This window comes from Narcine bancroftii, chromosome 5 (assembly GCF_036971445.1).
Source record: "Narcine bancroftii isolate sNarBan1 chromosome 5, sNarBan1.hap1, whole genome shotgun sequence".
Classification (NCBI taxonomy): domain Eukaryota; kingdom Metazoa; phylum Chordata; class Chondrichthyes; order Torpediniformes; family Narcinidae; genus Narcine; species Narcine bancroftii.
In genome coordinates this window covers 191,629,603-191,655,439 of record NC_091473.1, presented here as the reverse complement: position 1 = coordinate 191,655,439, position 25,837 = coordinate 191,629,603, and the positions used below count along the sequence as shown (strand labels likewise).

Here is a 25,837-nt window from a genome sequence, read left to right as displayed (position 1 = left end):
GATGTGAGTGGGAAGGGAAAGTTGAGAATCACTGTTCTTGACCCACACTGATGATAGAGGCTGGTTTCTTGAGATGTCCTCGATGGACAGGGTGATCAAGACCACCGCTGGAGTTGATAAGTTAGACCCCCCTCCCCCATCTGCATTAGAACTATTGTTGAGCAGATTATCAGTTTGACTCTTGGAATTGGGCTCTGGACCAACTGGAAAAATTAGCTGAAAAATAGCAGATGGAATTTAATGCAGGCAAGTGTGAGGTGTTGCCTTTTGGCAGGATAAACCAAATAAAAGCATACATGTTAAATGGCAGGGCACTGAGGAGTGCAGTAGAACCGAGAGATCTGGGAATACAGGTACATAATTCCCTGAAAATGGCATCACAGGTGGATAGTTATGTAAAGAGAACTTTTGGCATCTTGACCTTCATAAATCAAAGTATTGAGTAGAGGAGTTATGATAAAGTTGTATAAGGCATTGGTGAGGACAAAATTGTGTGCAGTTTTGGTCACAACTACAGGAAGGATATCAATAAGTTTGAAAGAGGGCAGAGAAGATTTACTAGGGTGTTGCCCGGACTTCAGGAACTGGGTTACAGGGAAAGGTTAAACAGGTTAGGACTTTATTCCCTGGAGCATAGAATAATGAGGAGAGATTTGATCGAGGTATTTAAAATTATGAGGGGGACAGACAGAGTAAATGTAGGTCGGCTTTTCCCACTGAGATAGAAACCAGGGGACGTGGGTTAAGGGCGAAAGGGGAGAAGTTTGGGAGGAACATGAGAGAGGGAACCTCTTCACACAGATAGTGGTGGGAGTGTGGAATAAGCTGTTCACATTTAAGCGGGATTTGGACAGGTACATGGATGGGAAGGTTATGGAGGACGATGCACCGGGTGCGGGCCAGTGGGACCGCAGAGTCACAGTTTGGCGAGAAGGGCCTGTTTCTATGGTTCGAATTAAGGAATTAACGTTGGGAGAGAGATCGGACAGGATGGGTCCCATCACCGCGCAGTGAAATTGCGAATTTGCTCTCAGATCAGTCACTTGAAGGCAAACGTCCTTGCCCTGCGCCCTCCAGGACAGTATCTCCACGTGTTCGAATAGACGATGTTGGGTCGGGGTGTTTAATTTAAAACCTCTTAAATTTACGCCCACGAGCTGGCGTTGCCCAATTGACCTGCAACACCCCGAACGTTTTCGGAGGGTCAATGGACACCATAGCCCCCGGAGGAAAACCAGGCAGACACGGGGAGAAGCTCCTTAGGAACAGCGCCGGATTCGATAAGGAGGGAAGGGGGATGTTTCTTCTGGCGAATGCAATATTCCAATGCAATATTCCAATGCAATATTGGAATCGCGAACAGAAGCTTCTTCAGGTGGGGGTAATGAATCTGTGGTCCTCTCTCTAGCGGTAGGTTGGTTGCAAGGGATTGCTGTTGCCAAAGGCCCCCGACCGATGCGGACAGAAAGGAAGGAACGTGGTTCGTGAGATCAGTCGCGGTCCCCGCGGAATCATAGATCAGGGCGGACCTACGTGAAAGATCGACCTGGCCTTTGGTTTTTAAATTCCGGGCTAGGTCAGTACGAAACTAGCTGAAGATTGGGTACAAGACCGGTCCCGCAAAACGGCAGCTCGTTGGTAGCCCCTGTAAACAGGGACACGGAGCCCAAAAGGTTAAATGCAGCCCCCACCCCCGCTGCAGGGAGGAGCGGGGCCGCTGGGCTCAGTCCTGGACGGCTGGTATCAGCCACGCTCTCGTATTTGGACGCTTCAAAGACCCGTGACTCGTGAGGTTTACAGGTCGGTTGCAGCAATCAGTGACCAACGATGTGAACGAGCTGAAGTTCTCTGCGGGTTTCCTGTTATTGCAGTTTGGTCCGGTCCTACGCAAGGGTCAACACGCTGCGGTGGGACTGAACAGCGAGCACGATCGCCGCAGTGGTGGTGCCTTCCGTTGCATCCTGTTCACCCAGGTATCGCGCAGGCTTTGAATGAACGCGGGCCAGAATTCTGGCCTGGGACACGGAAAGTAACAGTCTTTCTCACTGATCGTCTCCAACAAGAGAGAGGCCAACAACCTCCCTCCACAGTCGGCGACGAATCGACGAATCCTCCATGGAGTTCAAGTTCCTTATTATCCCGCGAAACGGCGACCTTCGGGTCCTCGGTCACAGATAGACGCGGAAAACACGCGCGATTTATATGCAGGGCACATTTCGAAGTAATATTTGTTAAGTAGCGGTGTATCAAGTGTAAAGACTAGCCAGGAAAGACAGAATACCAGAGGATTGGGAGAAATTCAGAGTTCTACAGAGGAAGACAAAGGGATTAATTAGGAAAGGCAAGAGGTTATGAGAGAAAGTTGGCAGGGATCATAAAAAATAACTGCAAAAGTTTTTATAGATATGGAAAGAGAAAGAGACTAGTAAAGACAAATGTGGGTCCCTTGCAGTCAGAAACAGGTGAATTGGTCATGGGGAACAAGGACATGGCAGACCAATTAAATAACTACTTTAGTTCGGTCTTCACTAAGGAAAATATGAATAGTCTTCAGGAAATAATAGAGGACCATGGGGCTAATGTGACGGAAGGACTGGGGAAAATAAGTGTAAGTTATGAGGTTGTGTTGGATAAATTGAAGGGATGAAAGGCAGACAAGTCCCCAGGGCCAGATGGTCTCCAAACTCTAGATTTTGGAGTAGTTCCTGAGGACTGGAGGGTGGCTAATGTGACTCCACTTTTTAAAAAGGGAGGGAAAGAGAAATCAGGGAATTATAGACCGGTTAGTGGGGAAAATGTTAGAGTCAGTTATTAAAGATGTGATTGCGGCACATCTGGAAAATAGTGAATTCATTGGTCAGAGCAGCATGGTTTTATAAAGGGAAAACCGTGTCTGACTAATCTTATTGAATTTTTTGAGGATGTAACGAGTAGAGTGGATAGAGAAGAACCAGAAGATGTGGTTTACCTGGATTTTCAGAAGGCTTTTGATAAGGTCCCACACAGGAGATTACTATACAAACTTAAGGCACATGGTATAGGGGATACGGTATTGAGGTGGATACAGAATTGGTTGACAGATATGAAGCAAAGAGTAGGAATAAACGGGTACTTTTTGGAATGGCAGTCAGTTACTAGTGGGGTACCACAAGGCTTCAGCATGATGCTGAAACAAGCCGTGAAAGACCTCAACAATGAAGATGCTGTTTACATCCGGTACCGCACGGATGGCAGTCTCTTCAATCTGAGGCGCCTGCAAGCTCACACCAAGACACAAGAGCAACTTGTCCATGAACTACTCTTTGCAGACGATGCCGCTTTAGTTGCCCATTCAGAGCCAGCTCTTCAGTGCTTGATGTCCTGTTTTGTGGAAACTGCCAAAATGTTTGGCCTGGAAGTCAGCCTGAAGAAAACTGAGGTCCTCCATCAGCCAGCTCCCCACCAGACTACCAGCCCCCACCCCTCCCACATCTCCATCGGACACACAAAACTCAAAACGGTCAACCAGTTTACCTATCTCGGCTGCACCATTTCATCGGATGCAAGGATCGTCAACGAGATAGACAACAGACAAAAGAGTCTGGAAAAACTACCAACTGAAAAACCTCACAAAGATTAGCGTATACAGAGCCATTGTCATGCCCACACTCCTGTTTGGCTCCGAATCGTGGGTCCTCTACCGGCATCACCTACGGCTCCTAGAACGCTTCCACCAGCATTGTTTCCGCTCCATCCTCAACATTCATTGGGGCAACTTCATCCCTAACATCGAAGTACTCGAGATGGCAGAGACCGACAGCATCGAATCCACGCTGCTGAAGATCCAACTGCGCTGGGCAGGTCACGTCTCCAGAATGGAAGTCCATCGCCTTCCCAAGATCGTGTTATATGGCGAGCTCTCCACTGGCCACCGTGACAGAGGTGCACCAAAGAAGAGGTACAAGGACTGCCTAAAGAAATCTCTTGGTGCTTGCCACATTGACCACTGCCAGTGGGCTGATCTCGCCTCAAACCATGCATCTTGGCGCCTCACAGTTCGGTGGGCAGCAACCTCCTTTGAAGAAGACCGCAGAGCCCACCTCACTGACAAAAGACAAAGGAGGAAAAACCCAACACCCAACCCCAACCAACCAATTTTCCCCTGCAACCGCTGCAACCGTGTCTGCCTGTCCCGCATCGGACTTGTCAGCCACAAACGAGCCTGCAGCTGATGTGGACATTACCCCTCCATAAATCTTCATCCGCGAAGCCAAGCCAAAGACCACAAGGCTCAGTGCTGGGACCCCAGTTATTTATGATATATATTAATGATTTAGATGAGGAAATAGAAAACAGCACTTCCAAGTTTGCAGATGACACGAAGCTGGGTGGCATTGAGCTGTGTAGAGGCTGTTAAGAGTGTGCAGGGTGACTTGGACAGGTTGGGTGAATGGGCAAATGCATGGCAGATGTAATATAATGTGGATAAGTGTGTGGTTATCCACTTTGGGGAAAGAATGGGAGGCCTGAGTACTATCTTAATGGTGTCCAATTAGGAAAAGGGGAGATGCAAAGAGACCTGGGTGTCATCAGTCATTAACAGTGGGCAGGCAGGTGCAGCAAGCAGTAAAAAAGACGAATGGTATGTTGGCATTCATATCAAGAGGATTCGGGTACAGGAGCAGAGAGGTATTGATGCAGTTGTATAGGGCCTTGGTGAGACCTCACCAGGAGTATTGTGTTCAGTTTTGGTCTCCTTATCTGAGGAAGGACATCATTGCCATGAAGAGAGTGCAGAAAAGGTTGACCAGATTGATACCAGGGATGGCGGGACTTGCATATGAAGAAAGGCTAGAACGACTGGGCTTGTACTCGCTGGAGTTTCGATGATTAAGAGGAGATTTAATAGAAACGTTCAAAATTCTTAAGGGATTTGACAGGCTAGATGCAGGAAGATTGTTCCCAATGTTGAGCAAGTCTAGAACCAGGGGTCACAGTTTAAGGATAAAGGGGAAGTCCTTTAGGACAGAGATGAGGAAGAATTTTTTCACTCAGAGGGTGGTGAATTTATGGAATTCTCTGCCACAGGAAGTGATTGAGGCCAGTTCCATAGCTATATTTAAGAGAGAGTTAGATTTAGTACTTGTGACTAGGGGGAATCAGGGGGTATGGAGAGAGAGCTGGAACAGGGTACTCAGCCATGATCAAAATGAATGGCAGTGTAGGCTTGAAGGGCCAAATGGCCTCCTCCTACACCTATTTTCTATGTAAGTAACAGTAGAGTCTGATATGATCAGGTCGATCAGCTTCTCACTGCCTGTGGGAAGAAGTTGTTCCTCATCCTGGTGGTCCTGGATCCCTTCCCCCTAGGGAACAGCTGAAAGATGCCATGTGCGGGGTGGAAGGGGGTCCTCAAAGATTTTGCAAGCCCTCAAAAGTTGGGCTGTAGGTGTGGCCTATAAGACAAGAGTTCCCCCCCCCCCCCCCCCCCCACAATGATACATTCGTTCAGAAAGTCATAAGATCCAGAACCCTGGATTCCCAATTGGCTTGGAAGAGAAGTATTCTGCTTGGGGGTCAGTGGAGTTCCACCGGGGATCTGTTCTGGGACCCCTACTCTTTGTGAACCCTGGGCGAAGAGGGGTGGGCCAGTAGTTGTTGATACGATGGTCGGAAGTGTCGTGCTGAAGGTGACAACAGGGTTTAGACAGGATGGAGAGTTGGGCGGAAGAGGGGCAATGTGGAGTTCAATCCGGATAAGTGTGAGGTGATGCATTTCGGAAGGCAGAATACACGGTTAAGGCTTGGGGCAAAGGGACTTTGGTGGTGGTATGGGGGGGGGGGGGTCCAAATCCACAGATCTCTCAAGATTGTTGCGTCGATTGAGAGGATAGTTGAGAAGGTCTTTATCGCGGAAGACCGAGCAGGGATGCCCAATGAAGCGATCTCCCAGTATATGTCCGATGTCGAGGAGACAACAAAGGGGAACAGCGGACGACCCCTGCTTGGGGGCCCCGAATAGTGGTGAGGGGTGGACTTGCCCGCATCTGATCCCGTGTCTCCCTGACATCCTCACCTGGGGAGGGTGGAGAATATGTCGTAACCCGCACAAAGGCGTGGGTTCCAGCGGCCCCGCCTCGGAGACTCGCCGCCGGGGCTGAATTCGGCCGATCACTCCCCCTCCTCCCGCCGGAGACCGAGAACCCGAGACCTCGATGTCGGTCGCGGCTTTGTCTCTCGTCTTCACTGTCCAAATGCTCCGGGCGAGCGGTGAGTCGGGTTTGGGAACTTTTAGATCCGAAATAATCGCGCTTAAGCTCGGTGATCAAACGAGGAGCCGAGACGGGTGGTCCGGATTGAGCTCCCCATGTAAACGGAGAAATAATAACCAGTTAATTAAATAAACCTCATTCATAATCTAGAAAAAAAAACCGGGCGCGGGAGAAACTCAGCAGGTGAATTTTATCCGGAAAATATAAAGGTACATTATCAACGTTTCAGGACGAAGGGCTCAAGCCCGAAACGTTGGTTCTGTATCTTTATCTTTGCTACATGAAGGACACTGTTTGACCTGCTGAGTTTCTGCAGCCTCGTGTTTTTTTTTCTCCAAGTCTGCAGACTTTCCTGTTACTTTTGATCCTAAATCTACCGGTTTCTCCTGAGATTTTTTTGGAGATGTGCGTCTGAGGCAACAGGATCATAACAGCATGTGGGGAGAATCCTTCGTTTAAAGAGCCCGTTTAAGGACGGATAATTAACGCCTGCCTCGCCGCAACACGACCCCCTCAGCCCCGCCCGTAAGTCGATACAAGACTACAAGACACTCTCGAAAATTTCTACTGGAGGGAGCATTCTGACTGGGTTACATCAGTGTCTGGTGTGGAGGGTGTCAATGCCCAGGCCCGGAAAATTCCACAGAGACTTGCGAACTCGGCCAGTCCTCACTCCTTCTAGGACATCTACAAGGGGCGATGTCTCAAGAAAGCAGCCTCGACCCTCATGGACTCCCGAGCCCCCCACCCCACCCACCCACCACCACCACCCAGGCCATGCCCTCTTCGCACTGCTGGAACACTCAGCGGCCCAAGGGCAGCTTCAACCCCTCCGCCATCGGACAATGAACTCCAGACACTCTCTCCAACTTTCTTGCCCTGTTTATTTAGTTTTGAAATATAAATTCACAGCAATATTTGCAGGGCGATACCGCCGCAGAACGACGAATTTCGTGACCAGAAGTTGTAATTCTGATCTTTCTCGGGGTGTGGGGTTACAGATATCTTAGACGAGTACAAGCTACAATGGTGAGGCCATTTCTTAATAGAGGCCACGTCTGTCAGTCGCAGTTCGTGCGATCTCTCTAAATAAATAATTTCCATGTACTTTTCAGATCCCGTGCCCGCACCGTTTGGTTCCGCCGGTCTGGATGTGGTGACCGCTGATGTGGGTCAGACGGTTAAACTGACCTGCATCTCAGAGGATCGCGTGGTATTAGCGAGCTCGGGTCTCTGGTTCAAACAGCGTGTGAACGAAGCCCTGGCTCCCATCGAGACCGGGGTCTGTCATCAGCCGGGTTGGAGGATAAATTGCACCAAAGGCTCCAGCGATCACATGTTGATTCTGGAAATCCGAGACGCCCAGACGGAGGACTCGGGTACCTACTTCTGCAAAGCACTGGGATTCGGTCCAGCGCTTGGGAAAGGCTCCACGCTTTTGGTTGGAGGTAAGAGAAGGCGAGCGGTCGCATAATACGCAAATCGGTGAAGATGTCCCTATCTCTCAACATAGGTCTTTTTTCAGACATGCAGCACGGCCACAGACCCTTTCTCCCCAAATTGCATCCGATTCACCTACATCACCACTTTTGATCGGGGATGGGAGAAACCGGGACCCCCCCCCCCTCCCCGCTCAGGACATGGGGATCCAACCGCGGGCGCTGCGCCCACAACCGCGCGAAAGCCTCGACAAATTCGAGGAGGAACTGCTTTTCCCAGAGGGTGGGGAGGGGGTGAATCCAGAAGTGAATCCCCGCCCTGTAGGCCTGCGCAGGTCGGGGAGGGGGGCAGGGTCAGCTGGGAGGGTGGCTGTCAGGCGCGGGGAGTTGGGTCACCAGCTGATTGTCATCAGCTCGCCCCTTACATGTGGAAGTCACTGCCCAATGAAGGCGACCTCCGTAAATATATTTAAAACATATCTAGATTTTTACATATGGGGAAAAGGCAGGGAGGTGGGGATGAGCCGACGGGGCGAATGGCCTCCTCCTCTTCTTCTGTTCAGACAGCTCTTCCAACATGACCAGCCTGTTGGTGTTCGCCCCGCCGTCTGAGACGAACGGGTCTGTTCCCTTGGTGTGTCAGGTCAGCGGCCTGACCTCGACCCAGATGGTTATTTACTGGAACATCTCGGGGCAGATGACCAAAGGTCCGAGCGATTCCAGCACGGTGGACTCGGACGAGAAATACACCGTTAGAAGCCAAGTGCTGGTGCCCCTGGAAACCTGGAGGAACGGCGGAGTGTGCACATGTATTGCCCAGTTCGGAGGCTCCGGCAAGCAGCGATCCGAGAATGTGACTCGACGCGTCGCTGAGACACACCAAGGTGAGGGGCTGTGCTGAGGATAAGCTTCCGCTGTGTTCGAAATGTCTCCGATCCAAAACGCCCTTCAATAAATTGTGACTGAACCTCTTTAGGTCGATGTAGTGTGTGTGTGTGGAAACTCAGCAGGTCAAACCGGGCACTTCATATGAGACGATACAAAAATAGGGGGAGTTGTGAATAGTGAGGAGGGTTTTCGTGGACTGCAGAAGGATTTGGACTGTTTGGAAAAGTGGCAGATGGAGTTTAATGTAGACAAGTGTGAGGTGCCTCATTTTGGGAAGAATAACCAAATTAGGACGTATGCAGTGAAGGGGAGGGTGTTGACGAATGCTGAGGAACAGAGGGATCTTGGAATAACGGTTCAGCGGTCCTTGAAGGTGGATTCCCATGTAGATTGGGTGGTGAAGAAGGCTTTGGGTATGCTGGCCTTAATAAATCATAGCATAGAATATAGGAGCTGGGAGGTGATGTTGAGACTGTTTAAGGCTTTGGTGAGGCCAAATTTGGAGTATTGTGTGCAGTTCTGGTCCCCAAATTATAGGAAGGATATAAATAAGGTGGAGAGGGTGCAGAGAAGATTTACTAAAATGTTGCTTGGATTGCAGTATCTTGAATACAGAGGTAGACTGGGTTTTTATTCGTTGAAGCATAAAAGGTTGAGGGGGGATTTGATAGAGGTATTTAAAATTATGAAGGGAATAAATAGAGTAGATGTGAATAGGCTCTTTCCCCTGAGGGTGCGGGAGATTGGAAAAAGGGGTCATAAGTTAAGGATTAGGGGGCAAAACTTTAGGAGGAATATAAGAGGAAGCTTCTTCACTCAGAGAGCGGTGGCTGAGTGGAATGAGTGGTTGGGGCAGGGTCAATTCTGTCATTTAAGAGGAGGTTGGATGAGTGCATGGATGTGAGGGGGTTGGAGGGTTATGGGCATGGGCGTGGGTAGGTGGAACTAGTTGAAGTTTCACGTATATCCGCGCGGACTTGAAGGGCCGAGATGGCCTGTTTCCGTGCTATAAATTGTTATATGGTTATAAAGGTAACGATGCAAAACCAACGTTTTGGGCTTGAGCCGTTCATCAGGGTGTGAACAAAATGTAGACAGGCTGGTGGGGAGGGAGCGAGGGACGGGGAGGGGAGGAGCACGGTCGCAAAATATAGGTGGATAAGGGAGGGAGAGTACGAGAAAACGGGGGGAGGGTGGCGGCTCTGTGAATGGAGAGAGAAGGGGGGCGGAGGACAGCTGGAAGAAAGAAGGCGGAGAGATAGGGAGAGATCTAGCAGAATCTGGGGATTTCGCTGCCAATGCTATCCCGGTTGGAGAGAGCCCCGACGGAACCCCGGGCAGACCTTTCTGTCATCGCGGGAGTGGGGTGCAGAATGACAAACGATCGGCCGCTGGGAAAGATGCGCTGTTGGAAGGAGGTTTGCAGGATTTAGACCCAGTGATGTTTAAGCGCCATTCGGGTTCTGAGCTTTCTCTCGCCAGCAGATATTGGGAGGGGGAAACCGGGATAGGAAGAAAAGATACGAAAGGAACCGATTGAGACGTTCATTGAAAAGAACCCGCCAGGCGAGCAGAAAACGTTGCTTCTGTTCTTTGTTCGGTTAAAACGTTGCCATGCTTTTGTGATAACGCATTCCCACGGATGGTATCGTTCTGACCGGGTCTGGTATTGGGTGGGTGGGGGGGCACCAATATTCCATGAGCCTAAACCCCAGGACAATAACAGAAAAACCCTCCCCACCATCGAGAACATCGGAGAGCAAGGATCCACCCAGCTCTGTTCTCACTGCTGCCGTCAGGAAAGAGGTGTCGGTGCCCCAAGACTCGCACCCACCAGGTTCAGGGACCAGCTGCTGCCCCTCCACCGTCGGACAGACTCAATCAGGGACTCATTTGTTTCTGCACTTTATAGATTTTTGTTCTCTGTAGGGCGCGGTCAGTTGGTTGACGCGCTACCAATTCATAGTAATTCCAACGCGCCCCCGGGAAAGGGAATCTCAGGGTTGTATGTGCTCCAACCATGTACTCCTGGCCTGCAGCACTCGACTGTTTAGAAATAGTCCCCGTCCTCGTCAATTATTCTTAATACCAGTCAAACAGGCATCCCAGAAGCAAGTTCACGGTCTCATGGATTTCTATGTTTCTCCAGACTGGTGTCCTGCAGTGGCATGCACCTCGGGGATCCTCGCTTGCTTGCTCGTCCTCAGTGCTGTCCTGGTCCATAAGAGCTGCCGAACAGGTGAGGCAGGAGGGTCACTTTCGTCTTGCATGAACGGCGAGCCGTTGTCGAGGCCCCATTCTCCAGGCTACCGACTGCACCCGAGGAGGCGAAATGGGAGTTTTGCGGATCGTGTTCGACGACAGGGGAAATTTACAGCCCTTTCGGCCCGACCTTTGTAGACCTCGTCCGCGACAATCTAACCCTTCCCAACCCCATGCTCATAGCCCTCTATTTTTCTTGCATCCATGTGCTCCTCCGAGAGACTGTTAAATGCCCCCTATTGTATCAGCTATAACCACCACCGTCGGCGCCTGTATTCGAAAAAAACATCTGACATCTCATCTCCTCACCTAAATAGATAGAACTCAGTTCAGGCCCTTCAGACCTCGATGTCGTACCAATCTGTATATTCCTACTATAAAAAATGCTAGGCCCTTAGTAACCCTCTATATTCTTTCATCCACTTGTCTCAAGAGTCTCTGAAATGCCCCTAATGTTCCAGCGTCCACCACTACCCCTGGCAATGCATTCCAGGCCCCCAAACTCTCTGTTTTAAAAAATACACCCCAATGTCTCCCTTAAACTTCCATCCCTTCACTTTGTACACGTCCTCTGGTGTTTGCTATTCCGCTCTGGGAAAAAGACGCTGGCTGTCCACCTTGTCCATGTCTCTCAGAATCTTATAGACCTCTATTAAGCCTCCTCTCGTCCTTCTATGCTCTAAAAAGTCCCAGCTCTGATAGTCTTGCCTCACAAGAGTTATTTTCCAATCTGAACGCATTACTCCAAGTGGGGTCTCACCAGAGATTTGCCGAGCTGCAACATGACCTCTCAACTCTTGAACTCAATCCCCTGACTAATGAAGCCCAATGTCCCATAGGCCTTCTTAACTGTCCGATCAACCTGAGTGGCCACCTTGAGAGATGTGGGGTTCCTCTGTTCCTCCACACTCAGCCTTCTGGTATGACCTTCCAAAATGTATCACCTCACACTTATCCGGAGTGAACTCCATCTTCAACTTTTCTGCCCAACTCTGCATCCTGTTTATGTCGTCTGACATCTCCCCTAAAGGTCCATGCACTCACCTAAACAGATCTCTTCCGGCTCTTTGCTGTTGTCACGCTGGGGGAACAGATACTGGCTGCCCACCCTATCAAGGCCTTTCTTATGCACCACTTTTAAGGCAATCTTCACTCTTCGTCACTCTATAGAGAAAAGCCCTTGCTGGTCAATCTTGGATTGAAGGGTATAGGTGGAAATGTGGCTTCTGCTGAAGTGTAAAGTAATTAGAGATTAATTGGCATTGGGGAAAGCATTTGAGAAACCAGAATCAAATTTTATTGTCATGAACATGTGTCACGAAATTCGTTATTTGAGACAGGTTTAAATCATGTTTTAAAAAATAAGGAGAAAAAATAGCTGGTGTCTGTGGTTAACAAATCTGATGGGTAAAAACGCAGAAATCCTGAAAGAAGGTACCGGGGTGTAAGGTGGTGATGTGAAGAGGGCCTGGGTGGTGTCGGGGGTGTGGGGGGGGGGATCCTTGAGGATAGAGGCTGCTTTCTTGAGACACCGCCTCTTTTAGGTGTCCTCGATGGAGCGAAGACTGGTGCCCGTGATAGAGCTGGCTGGGTTCTCAACTCTTTGTAGTCTTTTCCTGCCCTGGGCACTGGCACCAGACAGTGATGCAACCGTTCAGAATGCTCCCCACCTGGAGGAATATGCGTTTGGTGACAGACCCAATCTCCTCATGAGGTATAGCCAATAGACCATCGGTTAGAGTAAAATTGTTGGAAACTATTGACATGGAACATTACTATAATGTGTGAGTGGTGATTTTGGGAATCTAATGACCTACTAATTATTATTATTGGTAGGACCAACTAATGTCTTCAATTCGTGCTCTTATATCTAGGGGCCAGTCGTCAAAAGGATATGGGCCATGACAGGGCAGCTCAGGTAAGCACTATAAATGAACCCGTTATGTTATTCGCGGATAAGGTGTTTGGGGTCGGATATAAAATGAAGTCAGCATGGATTTATGAAATGAAATCCATGTTTAATGTATACAAAACGATGATGGGTCTATGAGTAAATATAGGTCGGCTTTTTTTCCCACTGAGGTTGGGCTAGAGGACAAGGTTAAGGGTGAAAGGGGAAATATTTAGGGGGGGTGGGTACATTTGGGGAACTTCACGCAGAGAACGAATTGAGCCAGTGAATGCGGGCTCAACTTCAGCATTGAAAACATGGAGAGGTCTATGGATGGGGAGGGGAGCGGATGCGAAAAATAGTTCAGCACTGACTAGAAGGGCCTGTCTTCTGTGCTGCTGCGGCCGTTCTATTGGCTTCAATCAGCGGGAGTACGTTGAGAATAAGTCGAGCAGAGGAAGGTCGGCGCTGCCTCGATCCTGATTTAAGATTTAGAAGGCACAAGTCCTTTCGGCCCCACGAGCCCGTACTGCTCCATTACGCCCAATTGACGACCCCCCCCCCCTCCCGGTACTTCTTTGAAGGGTGGGATGAAACTGGAGCCAGGCAGACACGGGGAGAATTCTTGTAAAACTCTGTGGCTCGATAAGAGTCGGACATAGTTTGTGATGCCTTTTACATGTTTGATGTCCCCTGCAGTCCGACGCCCCAAGTATTTACACCTCTCTCCACTTTGCTGGCTCCTCCTCTTTGCCTGCCTGATTGTTTTGTGCCTCGTTGGAGAAAATAATTAACCCGGGGACTGCCGAACCCTCCTCTGTGACACCCCGGGCTGGAAGTGCATATAAACCCATACAACAGTGAACCGGTTATTACTCCCACTGCTGCTGGGATGTTCAATAACGAAGACCAGGCACTTCTTCCAGACTTCGCAAATATTTGAATTTTTTTCCTGAAGCTTTCTTCAACAGTAACATTTTGACTTTATGTAATTTAAATATATCATATTATAACGGAACAAGACTATATAATTTTTATCTACAAATTTCAACCTCATTTTATGTTTTTTTTTTGGTTAACAAAATACACTTTGTTGAAGGGCTCAAGGCCGAAATGTCGGTTCTGTAATCTTTATCTTTGCTACATAAAAGACCCTGTTGGACCTGCTGAGTTTCTCCAGCGTTGTGTTTTTACTTCAACCACGGTGTCCACAGACTTTGATGGTTTGGTCTACGTTTTTTTTTAATTCGGTGTTTATAACCATATAACAGTACGGAAACAGGCCATCTCGGCCCCTCTGGTCCGCACCAATTTAAGTGATCTCCTATAGTCCCACCTACCTACTCCCTGCCCATAATCCTCCAATCCCCTCACATCCATGCACTCATCCAACCTTCTCTTAAATGACAGAAATTGACCTTGCTGCAACCACCTCTTCCGGAAGGTTATTCCACTCAGCCACCCTCTCTGAGTGAAGAGGCCCCCTCTCATGTTATTTCCAAACCTTTAGCCCTTAGCTCATGACCCCTCGTTCCAATCTCCCCTACCCTCAAGGGGAAGAACCTATTCACATCTTCTCTATCTATCCCCCTCATAATTTTTAGATGCCTCGATCAAACCCCCCTCAACCTTCTACGCTCCAATGAATAAAGACCCAGTCTACTCAATCTTTCTTTGGATACTGCAATCCAGGCATCATTTTAGTAAATCTTCTCTGCACCCTCTCAACCTTATTGATATCCTTCCTATAATTTGGGGGCCAAAATTGCACACAGTATTCCCAACTTGGCCTCACCAATGTCTCGAATAGTCTCATCGATAGAGCAAAGTCAGAATTTTCAGTCAAGATTCGTTGATTTGTGGCAGCGTCACAGGTACAAGTATTCCTATAAATTACATTTTTTTTTAAATACTTCAATTGGTGCAAAAGGAACAGAAAGTGAGGCCTGGGGTTCATTGTTCATTCAGGAATCTGACGGCGGAGGGGAAGAAGCTGTTTCTGGGCCGCTGGGTGTTTATCTTCTTCCTGATGGTAGAGGCGTGAAGTGAGCGTGGACTGGGTGGTGGTGGGTGGGGGGTCCTCGAGGAGAGAGGCTGCTTTCTTAAGACACCGCCTCTTGTAGATGTCCTCGATGGAGCGAAGACTGATGCCCATGATGGCCGAGTTCACAACTCTCTGTAGTCTCTTCCCATCCTGTGCATTCGCGCCTCCGGACCACACAGTGATGCAACCTGATGAAATGCCTCCACAGCATATCAGTAGAAATTTGCAAGTCTCCTCAAACTCACCAGGTATAGCCATTGGTGAACCCTCTTCATGACTGCACCCCACCCCCCCCCCCCAACCCCACAGGAGGGACTTTCGGGGATGTTGACACCCGGGAATTTGACGTTCTTAACTTAGAAACATAGAAAATAGGTGCAGGAGTAGGCCATTTAGCCCTTCAAGCCTACACCGCCATTCATTTTGATCATGGCTGATCATCCACTCAGTACCCTGTTCCAGCTCTCTCTCCATACCCCCTGATCCCCCTAGTCACAAGTACTAAATCTAACTCTCTCTTAAATAACCCTTTGCACTGCTGACCCCACCACGAGGACTGGTTCGTGTCCTCTTCGTTTCCCCCTCCTGAAGTCCACAATCAGGCCCTTCATTTCACCTAGGTTGCGGATGCGGTGTCAGTCAACCTGCACGCTTCTTCAGTACCGACTGTGATTCTACCGTCGACCGTGGTGTCATCGGCGAATTTGGAGATGGGCCTTTGAACTGCGCCTGGCCCCACTCAGCCAGGGGTGCAGAGCAGTGGGCGAAGGGCACATCCTTGATTGTCAGTGAGGATCCGCGCTGACTGTGACCTTCTGAAGAGGAAGCCAAGGATCCCTTTTCAGAGATGGGCGCAAATATCAATAATTATTTGCCTTTCGGCATCTCCGTTATCAACCCCATTGGCTGCAGGTTGAGAAATATCGGTCTCGGGCAAATGGCAGCTCAGGTCAGGATAACTGTAACCTTAAAATCCGATGTGGTGTCGTTTTCGTGAACTTTTATTATTAAAGAAGGAAACTTAACTCCCTCGAGCCCATGGTCGAAGTTCACGCTGCCTGCAGGAACCTTGGCTCAAGGGGAGCAGAGATGAATAGGGTTTGGGCGATGCTCTTCACAGCGCCGGGGACCCGGGTTTGAATCCAGCCCTGTCTGTGAGGAGTTTATACCTTCTCCCTGCATCTGCGTGGGTTTTCGGGATAACCCAAAACGTACTGGGTTGTAGGTTAATTGGGTGCAATTGGGCGGCACGGGTCTCAATTATGTCAATACCGTATTGCAAATATTTTTTTTTAAATCGAGAAGTGTTTGGGGGATCGGCGATAAACCAGACTCTTTCCCCGCCCCCACCCCCACCCCACCTCCCCCACCCCCACCCCGGAACATTTGCCACTGGCAACGTGTCTCAGGCAAACAAATCCCCTTCTCACGGTGTAAGTATTTGACCCTACTGCTTCCAATGAAGAGGAAATCTCTGTCAACACATCTCATTTGGAGACCCTGGTCACGAATACACTGGACAACAATTTCTTCTTCAAAAGGTTCCTGAACCATGAAAAATTAGGGATGATGGTAGACCACTTCAAACCGAACGGAAAGATCATTTCAGATTCGTCGTATCATGTAGGAAGTTGGAGAAACATAAAATTCAAATGCCATAAGCTGCCCCCCGCCCACTTCATTGCAATTATTGATCCGCCTGATCCCACTCTGGTATCTGAAGTTCTGGTCACCTCATTATCGAAAGGATGTGGAGAGGGCGCAGAGGAGATTCGCGATTCGCCAGGATGTCACCTGGATGGAAAATTCATCTTACGAGGCAAAATTAGCAGAGCTGGTACTTTTCTCTTTGGAGCGAAGAAGGATGGGAGGTGATTTAAATCTTGCAAGATTCTGATGTTTTTAAATGTCATGCTTTCTCGTCCCTCATTGTAGCCTCTGTTGTTTTCCCCACTAATCTGTGGTTTAGTGTCCTGTTTTTTCTCTCTCTCTCTCACACACACACACACACTCACAGACACACACATTCACAGACTCACACTCACACACAGACACACACACTCAAACACACAGACACACATTTACAGACACAAGACACACACACTCACAGACAGACATTCACAGACACACAGACTCACACTCACACACACAGATGCATGCACACACTCACAGACAAACACACTCACTCACAGACACACACACACTCACACAGACACACATTCACAGAGACACACACTCAAACACAGACACACATTCAGACACAAGACTCACACTCACAGACACACACTCACACACACAGATGCACGCACACACTCACAGACACACACACACTCACACACACACTCATACAGACACATTCACAGACAGACTCACATTCATACACACATACTCACACACAGCCACACATTCACAGACTCACACACTCACTCACAGACACACACTAACACAGAGACACATTCACAGACTCTCACACACACACTCACACAGACATACATTCACAGACACAGACTCACACCCACACTCACAGACACACAGACTCACTCACAGACACACACTAACACAGAGACACATTCACAGACTCACACACACTCACACAGACACATATTCACAGACACACACTCACTCATTGACACACATTCACAGACACGCAGACTCACACACATTTACAGAGACACACATTCACAGACAGACTCACACTCACACACACATTCACAGACACGCAGACTCACACACACGCTCACACAGACACGCACTCACAGACACGCAGACTCACACACATGCTCACACAGACACACATTCACAGACACACAGACACGCACTCACAGATACTCACAGAAACACATTCACAGTCACACAGACTCACACGGACATACATTCACAGACACGCAGACACACACACACGCTCACACAGACACACATTCACAGACACACACTCACTCACACAGACACACGCGCACACACTCACACATTCACAAACTCACACTCAAACACACAGACACACACACTCACACAGACACATTCACAGATACACATTCACAGATACACAGGCTCACACACACACACACGGAATCTCTCTCTGTTCTCTCTTTCTCTCCCCTTCTCTCTCTGCTCTTTCATTTCTTCTCTCATTTCTTTTTTTTTCTCCCAACCCCACCTTAAAAGCTGTTACAGTGGTGGCATCAGATTTCGCACCCCCCCCCCCCCCCATTTTTTCAGGATTTATTCTACAATCTATAGAATTCTGGAAAATGATAGCCAACCTTCGACAGTAACCATTCATTGTAGTATTTTGGCTTCTGAACTGCGTGTATTTTTAGATCACAGAATGAAATGCGAAGCATTGAATTTCGTTCAATGATCAAACATCACACATCCGTCCCGCAACAAGAAATTACTTTGTTCTATTTCAGTGCAGTTTCCATCGGTCCACCCACTGCTGAGCTCAGTTTCCTGGAAGAGCCAGCAATTGATTTAGCTCCACAAAGGGGCCAGTTCGTCAGAAATATGGGGAATGTGACGGTTGTGACTGTTCTGGGCCACTGTCTTCAAGCACAAATCCTCCCTGCACGTCACACGCTCAAGGTTTCAAGTTTATTGCCATTTGATTGTACAAGTTCTCCGGTCCTTGGTGCAAAACACGCAGACACACAACCAGACATAACACACGTGCAGGACAAGTGTTCATATCATCATCATGGCCCATCCCTTCGCGAGCGAAGATGAACGCGGTGCCTTGTAGCTCTTCTGTCCTCGCAGAAGAGCTGTTTTCCATGGAGCTTTAGGCACCGTGGGCAAGGACTTGGAGGTGAGTGCTTGCCAGGACAGGTGCCTCCCACTGGGTCCCACGTCACTGAGCCTGGCAGAGTGCGAGGCACGGCAGCCAGAGTGATGCGGGATTGCCCCAAAGTAGTCTGTTCCAAGACCGCGCTCGCTGCCTGTTTCCCCTTACGGACCCTTCGCCCACCGGGTTTGCTGCTGCAGACCGCTGGGGAAACTGTTTCCTGGGCTCTGTCATGGCCGCCAGCCCCTGCTGCCAGACTGACATGTGGTATTTGCCCAGAGCTGGGGCCCTTTTCCAGATACTGATGGCTGGGCGAGCCGAGGACAGGTGCCTCCCACTGGGTCCCACGTCAGAGTCACTTTCTCCTAGCCTTAGCCTGAAGAGGCAAAGCCCGCAAGGCAGCAGGTGGTTTGGACCCACCCCAGGAGGAGGGAACTCCATCCGTAACCGAATCCTGGTCCGACTTCTTCCTGCCCTCGTCCCGCTCCCCGGCTCCGAGACGCTCTCCTTTCAGTGGCCCGGACTGCAAGCGCGGCTGCTAATGCAAGCCAGGAGGAAGAGATGCGAACGGACACCAACAGCTAGGCTCAGCACTAGGCCCGGAGGAGGCCCGAGTAGTTCACACCGCCTCTTCTCCTGTCCGGCCCTCCTTGGATGCTGCAGCCCCACGTCTTCCAGCCGGTCCACCAGAACATAGATGGCTAGATCTACTCCATCTACATCCTGGTGGACTGGCTGATGACCTGATGTGTTCATATATACAATAAATAAATGTTGTTTCATGAATATCTTGGATGAGCAGTTTACTTCTAACACCGTTCTGTGGCATCAGTCCTCATCTTGGGGTCAGCAGTGGAGAGGGTCAAGGACCTGGGTGTCATCATCCTGGATGATCACTCCTGGGGCCTCCGCGTCAAGGCAATCACAAAGAAGAATTGCCAGTGGCTGGGCTACATGAGAAGTTTGAGGAGACCCGGCATGTCACCAAAGACTCTCGCAGATTTCTACCTGGGCACCGCAGAGAGCGTTCTGACCAGTCGCATCACTCTCTGGTGCAGGGGTGTCAGTCAGTGCACAGGGTGGGAAAATTCCACAGAGACTTCTCAACTCAGCCAGCGCCATCATGGCATCAGTCTTCACTCCATCCAGGATGTCTACAAGAGGCAGTGTCTCAAGAAAGCAGCCTCTATCCTCAAGGACCCCCCACCATGCAGGCCAGGCCCTCTTCACATTGCCACCATCAGGAAGGAGGTACAGGAGCCTGAAGACGAGCTCCCAACTGTACAAAAGACTTGTGAATGGGCAATGAACCACAGACACTACACTCATCTTCTCTCTTTTCTATACTGTGTCATTGAAAATTCATTTTCTGCATTCGCATTTTGACAAAAATTGTCCAATGTAACCTTTGACGCCCTGGCTAATCAAGATCTATCAATCTCTGCCTTAAATACACCCGAAGACCCGGCCTCCACACCCGCCTGTGAATTCCAAAGATTTACTACCATCTGGCTGAAGAAATTCCTCCATGTCTCCATTCTAAGCGGTCGCCCTTCATTCCTGAAGTTGTGCCCTCTTGTCCGAGGCATGACCAAAAAAAACCCATACTTTATCTCAAAATATAATTTATTGAAGCAGTCATTGGGATATGGGGTGAACTTTAAACAGGGTGAACAGTATGGAGGCAGGGGGTAACGCTTGGTCCTCATTACCATCGATCAAGGTCTGGCATTGAGGAAGCTCTGAGGGAGACTTTGGCTGACGAGATCGGAACCTTTCGACGTTCGCATTGGAGAACGGTCATCACACTGCCTTTCCATATCAGAGGGTGTTGATCGCCAGTTGAGCGTAAATCTGTGAGTAAACGACATGAGAATGGTGTGAAACACAAAAGTCTGCGGATGCTGCGATTGTAGTAAACAGTAAATGCTGGGAGGACTCAGCCAGTCTTCCAGTGTCCGTAGGAGGTAAAGACTGACTCCTTCTTCAAAGTATAAGCAAAAAGCAGACGGGCATCCAAATAAAGGAGTAAAGTCTGCAGACACCATGGTTGGAGTAAAAACATGAGGCTGGAGAAACTCAGCAGGTCAAACAGTGTCCTTTATGTAGCAAAGAAACCAACGTTTCAGGCTTGTGCCCTTCATCAAAGTATGTCAGATCATCTGAAGCCCGAAACACTGGTCCTTGCTATAGAGCAAGTGCTCTATTTGATCTGCTGAGTTTCTCCAGTACTGTGTTTTTACAGACACTTGAATAAAGGCTGGGGAGAGAAAGGGGGAAGAATAAGAGGGAAAGGGGTCCAGACCAACAAAAGGTGTTAATTGGATAAGATAAGAGGAGAGGTGTGAATTGATTTTGGCTCTATGAAAAGAGACAGACAGAGAAAGAGAGAGAGAGAGAGAATGCCGCATGGTTGGTGTAGCAGTTTGCTCAACGCTTTTACAGTGCCAAGTATTGGGACCGGGGTTGAACCCCACACTGTCTGTAAGGAGTTTGTACGTTCACCCCGTGACTGCATGGATTTTCCCTGGGGACTCAGGTTTCCTCCCACCCTTCAAAATGTATCGGGGGTGTGGGTTAATTGTGTGTGAAGTGGGTGCACAGATTCACAAGCTGAAATGGCCTGTTACCATGCTGTAAGTCTAAAAAAAATTTAAATATAAAACTTACATTTAAGTTAAAAAAAGATCAATTTTCGGGACAGATCTGGAGGAAGGGAGATGGGGGGTGGGGGATGATGATGATGGGGTGCGGGTTAACAGGAAACGGGGAAGACAAGGTTAATGCCATCCAGTTGGCGGATACCCAGATGGTTGTTCCTCCAATTTGCGAATGGTCTCAGTCTGTCAGTGCTTGAGACCACGGGTAGACCTGTCGGCGAGGGGATGGGACGGGTAACACCTCACACTCCAGCTACGCCATCCAACGCTGCAAAAATGGACCAAATGAATGGGAATATAGAGTACAAGCTAATTCGGAATCAAATGAACAAGGAGAAAGAGTGATTGCATTGAACACCTACAAACACATCTTGTGCGACTTGTGCAACCACTCCCTATGTTCTTCTCCAACCATCCAGATCTTTGTTACATTCTCAAGATTCTTTTATTGTTGAGGGGAGTCACGTGATGGAGTAGTGGCCAATCAGGTAAAACCAGCCCTCTCCGGAAATAAAGGAAAAAAGTTAGGAAAAGACAAAGCTCAACAAATATAAAATATAAGAAATAGATAAAGTTGCAAAGAAGAGAAAGAAAATGGCACCCAAGAAGGAGAAAGTAAAATCAACTGAAAAAAAAAAGAAAAGTCACCCGAGAAGAAAGAAGAAGGCCTTACCTGCACGAAGGAACAGGGAGCTGTGGTGGCGAGGAGTGACCATTTCCCAAGGTTACTGCCTGCCCTGCGGAGTCATGACCCTCCGATTGGTGAACTTCAAAAATGGCTCTCGGAGCCAAACAAAAGTGCGCAATCAAAGGAAAAAGAAAACACTGACAGGAGGGGGGCTCAGCAGAGGAGCGGGCAGCCACAACACAACCAGCTGAGGGACACCCGACACCAGGGAGCTCAGCTGGAGGATGAGGAAGGCAGCAGAGGAGGGCGCAAGGAAACAGATGAGGGAGAAAGATGGCAGGGTGACCGACAAGAGGATCAACGGCAGGAGGCCCAGCAAGACGAGGCCCAACAAAGAGATATAAACAGTTCATCAGGAAAAACAGAAGAGACACAGATACAAAGAAGAGAAGAAGAAGGCACAAACACAGTTACAGACACAGAAGAAGAGGATGAAGACCAAGATCTTCACAGAGAAATAGAAGGTAAAACAGATGGACAGAATATATAGATAAAGCTTTTTTTCAAGAACAAATGAGAGCATTAAATGGTTGTCATTAGAATTTAGTCCAATTAAAATAAAAATGAAAAGAACAGAAGATAAAATGAAAAGGTTAGAACTGATAATGACAGAAATAGGGGAAAGAGTAGAGAATGTGGAAGAGTGGGAAACGGCTGTAGAAATGGAAGTAAATGACTTAAGAGGAAAATTGGAAGAAAGTTATAAAAAAAATTAAAGAGACACAAGGTGTTATCTCAGAAAATTGATATGTTGGAAAATTATAGTAGGTGAAACAACATTAAAAATAGTGGGTCTGAAGGAGGGTGAAGAAGGCCCAGACGTGAAGGAATTTATAAAAGGATGGATCCCGAAGGTCCTGGGAACGACAGAAATGCAGGAAGGAATGGAAATAGAAAGGGCTCACAGAGCATTAGCTCCGAAACCACAGGCACATCAAAAACCAAGATCCATCTTAGTAACAATTTTTGAGATACACGACAAGAGAAAATATATTGGAACGGGCAAGGAATAAAGTTAGAGAAGACAATAAACCATTGGAATACAAGAGTCAAAAAATATTTTTTTACCCAGACATACGTTTTGAACTCTTAAAGAAGAGGAAGGAGTTTAATACAGCAAAATCGATGCTATGGAAAAAAGGTTATAAATTCATGTTAAGACATCCAGCTGTGATTAAAATATTTATACCCAGGGAGAAAAACAGACTGTTCTCAGATCTGGAGGAAGTGCAAGAATTCGCAGAACATTTGCAGGACAGAAGGAGAGAGGAAGAGATGTAACAAGAATGAAGAATGACGATAAAGTATATATAAAAATGTAAAAACAATGTATATGTAAAGAACTAAAGAAGGGAAAGAGAAGGGAAGAAAGGAAGTAAGGGGAAAAAATAGAGAGCTTTGTGAGATGTGGGAAAAAAATGTTTTCTGGGGGGGCTTGGGGGGAGAGAATAACTGTCACTGTGAAATCAGTTGACACAAACAGGATCACGATCCAAATGGAAAGGAGAATTGTGGTTGCCCAGCAAGGGATAAGGGGAAACTCAGAGAGGGGGAAGCATTTGGAGTTAAGGTATTATTGGGTGTGGGAATTGTTGGAGTATTTTATGTTTTAAATGTGTTGTCGTACATTGAGTTTAAAAAGGGAAAACTGAGAGATGAAAATGAGGGAAAGGGGGATGGTGGTGGTGAGAAAGCGGAAAAGAGGTCTAAGCAAGATATGAGATGGCCACGTTGAACTATATGACTATAAACATTAATGGAATACATAACCAAATTAAAAGGAAGAGGCTATTAAATTTACTGAAGAAAGAAAAAATAGATATAGCATTTGTGCAGGAAACGCATCTAACTGAAGCGGAACATAACAAATTAAAGAGAGACTGGGTAGAGGCAGCATCATATAATTTAAAAGTTAGAGGTGTAGCTATATTAGTTAACAAATATGTACCAATCAAAATAGAGGAGGAAATGATAGATCCGGCAGGGAGGTATGTAATGATAAAGTGTCAGATATATTCAGAATTTTGGAATTTGCTCAATATATATGTACCTAATGAGGAGGATCAAAAGTTTATGCAAGATATTTTTTTGAAGATTGTAGATACACAAGGAAATATATTGATAGGAGGGGATTTTAACCTTAATTTGGATCCAATGTTGGATAAAACTGGACAAAAGACGAACAAAAAGAATAAAGTAGCCAAATTTATGGTTAAATCAATACAGGAAATGAAACTTATGGATATATGGAGGAGGCAGCACCCAAGAGAGAAGGAATACTCATATTATTCGAGTAGGCACAAAACATACTCAAGGATTGATATGTTTTTGTTGTCAGGCCATATTCAAGGGAGAGTTAGGAAAACAGAGTATAAAGCTAAATTACTATCTGATCATTCACCCCTGTTATTAGCAATAGAACTGGAGGTCTCCCACCAAGAACATATAGATGGAGGTTAAACTCCATGCTACTTAAAAGGCAGGAATTTAGAGAGTTTATTGAATGCCAGATTAAAACATATTTTGAAATAAACGCGGAATCAGTAAAAGACAAATTTATATTATGGGATGCAATGAAAGCCTTCATTAGAGGGCAGATAATAAGTTATGTAACTAAGATGAAAAAGGACTACAATCGGGAAATAGAGCAGTTGGAAAGGGAGATAGTAAGTACAGAAAAGGAACTAGTAAAAAGGGATGATATAACGAAAAAGAGAGAATTGGCGGACAAAAAAATAAAATACGAAACATTACAAATGTACAAGGTGGAGAAGATCATAATGAAAATAAAACAAAAGTATTATGAACTGGGAGAAAAAAACACATAAAATATTAGTCTGGCAACTTAAATCAGAACAAGCTAAAAGAACTGTATTGGCATCAAGGGAAAAGGACAAACAAATTACATATAATCCAATGGAGATTATTGAGAACTTTAAGGAATTTTATGAACAATTATACCAAACTGAGAACGAGGGGAAAGATGATAAAATAGAGGAATTTTTAGCTAAAATTAAACTGCTGAAATTGCAGGAAGAGGAACAAAACAAACTAATAAAACCATTTGAAGTAGAGGAAGTACAGGATATATTTAAAAAGCTACCAAACAATAAAATGTCAGGAGAGGATGGATTTCCAATAGAATTCTACAAAACATTTAAAGAGTTATTAATTCCTTCTCTCCTGGAAGTAATGAACCAGATAGAAGAAACACAAAACTTGCCAGATTCATGTAAGACAGCAATAATTACAGTAATACCAAAGACGGGGAAAGATCCATGAACACCAGCAACATATAGACCAATATCTCTACTTTACTCAGATTATAAGATAACAGCGAAATTATTAGCAAACAGATTGGCCGATTGTGTACCAAAAATAGTAAAACAAGATCAAACTGGATTTATTAAGAAAAGACGAACAGCAGATAATATCTGTCAACTTATTAATCTAATTCATGCAGTTCAAAGAAATAAAAAACCAACAGTGGCTGTTGTTTTAGACGCAGAAAAAGCCTTTGACAGAGTAGAGTGGAACTACTTATTTAAAGTATTACAGAAGTTCAATCTACCAGAAAATATATATAAATTGGATTAAAGCATTATATAATGGACTGTTGGCGAAGGTAGCAGTAAATGGATATGTATCGAATCAATTTAAATTAAGTAGGTCAACTATTCAGGGATGTCCACTATCCCCCTCATTGTTCGCCTCAGCAATAGAACAGATCAGCAGATAAGAAGACAAAACGACTTGAACCAGTGTGTAAAAGTAGATGAGACATTTTTCTTGTTTATTTTTCATTGTGTGAAGACATTGTTTCATGGTTTTATTGTATTGTATATGTTGAATATTTATGGGAAATAAATTTACTTGGGAATTCACCTCCAGCGCTCCTGCACACACCAGCCCAAATCATCAGAATGGCCTGCA

The 25,837-nt window shown here is 47.0% G+C and overlaps 2 protein-coding genes across 2 annotated transcripts in view; one reads left to right on the top strand and one right to left on the bottom strand.

The window, feature by feature from the left end:
• Positions 1-5,846: 5,846 nt before the first annotated feature.
• On the top strand, positions 5,847-13,898 carry LOC138762880 (Ig heavy chain Mem5-like). Its single transcript, XM_069936399.1, has 6 exons — positions 5,847-6,249; positions 7,367-7,699; positions 8,254-8,574; positions 10,728-10,817; positions 12,715-12,758; positions 13,431-13,898. Exons 1-6 carry the CDS (start codon positions 6,195-6,197, stop codon positions 13,491-13,493), a joined length of 906 nt encoding a protein of 301 aa, XP_069792500.1. The 5' UTR covers positions 5,847-6,194; the 3' UTR covers positions 13,494-13,898.
• A 6,278-nt stretch (positions 13,899-20,176) lies between these two features.
• LOC138762879 (M1-specific T cell receptor beta chain-like) overlaps positions 20,177-25,837 on the bottom strand; it is a 31,712-nt gene continuing 26,051 nt past the window's right edge. Inside the window, exon 6 of the mRNA XM_069936397.1 lies at positions 20,177-20,410. Coding sequence (XP_069792498.1) covers positions 20,378-20,410 — 33 coding nt within the window. The 3' untranslated portion in view covers positions 20,177-20,377. The remainder of the gene's footprint in view (positions 20,411-25,837) is intronic.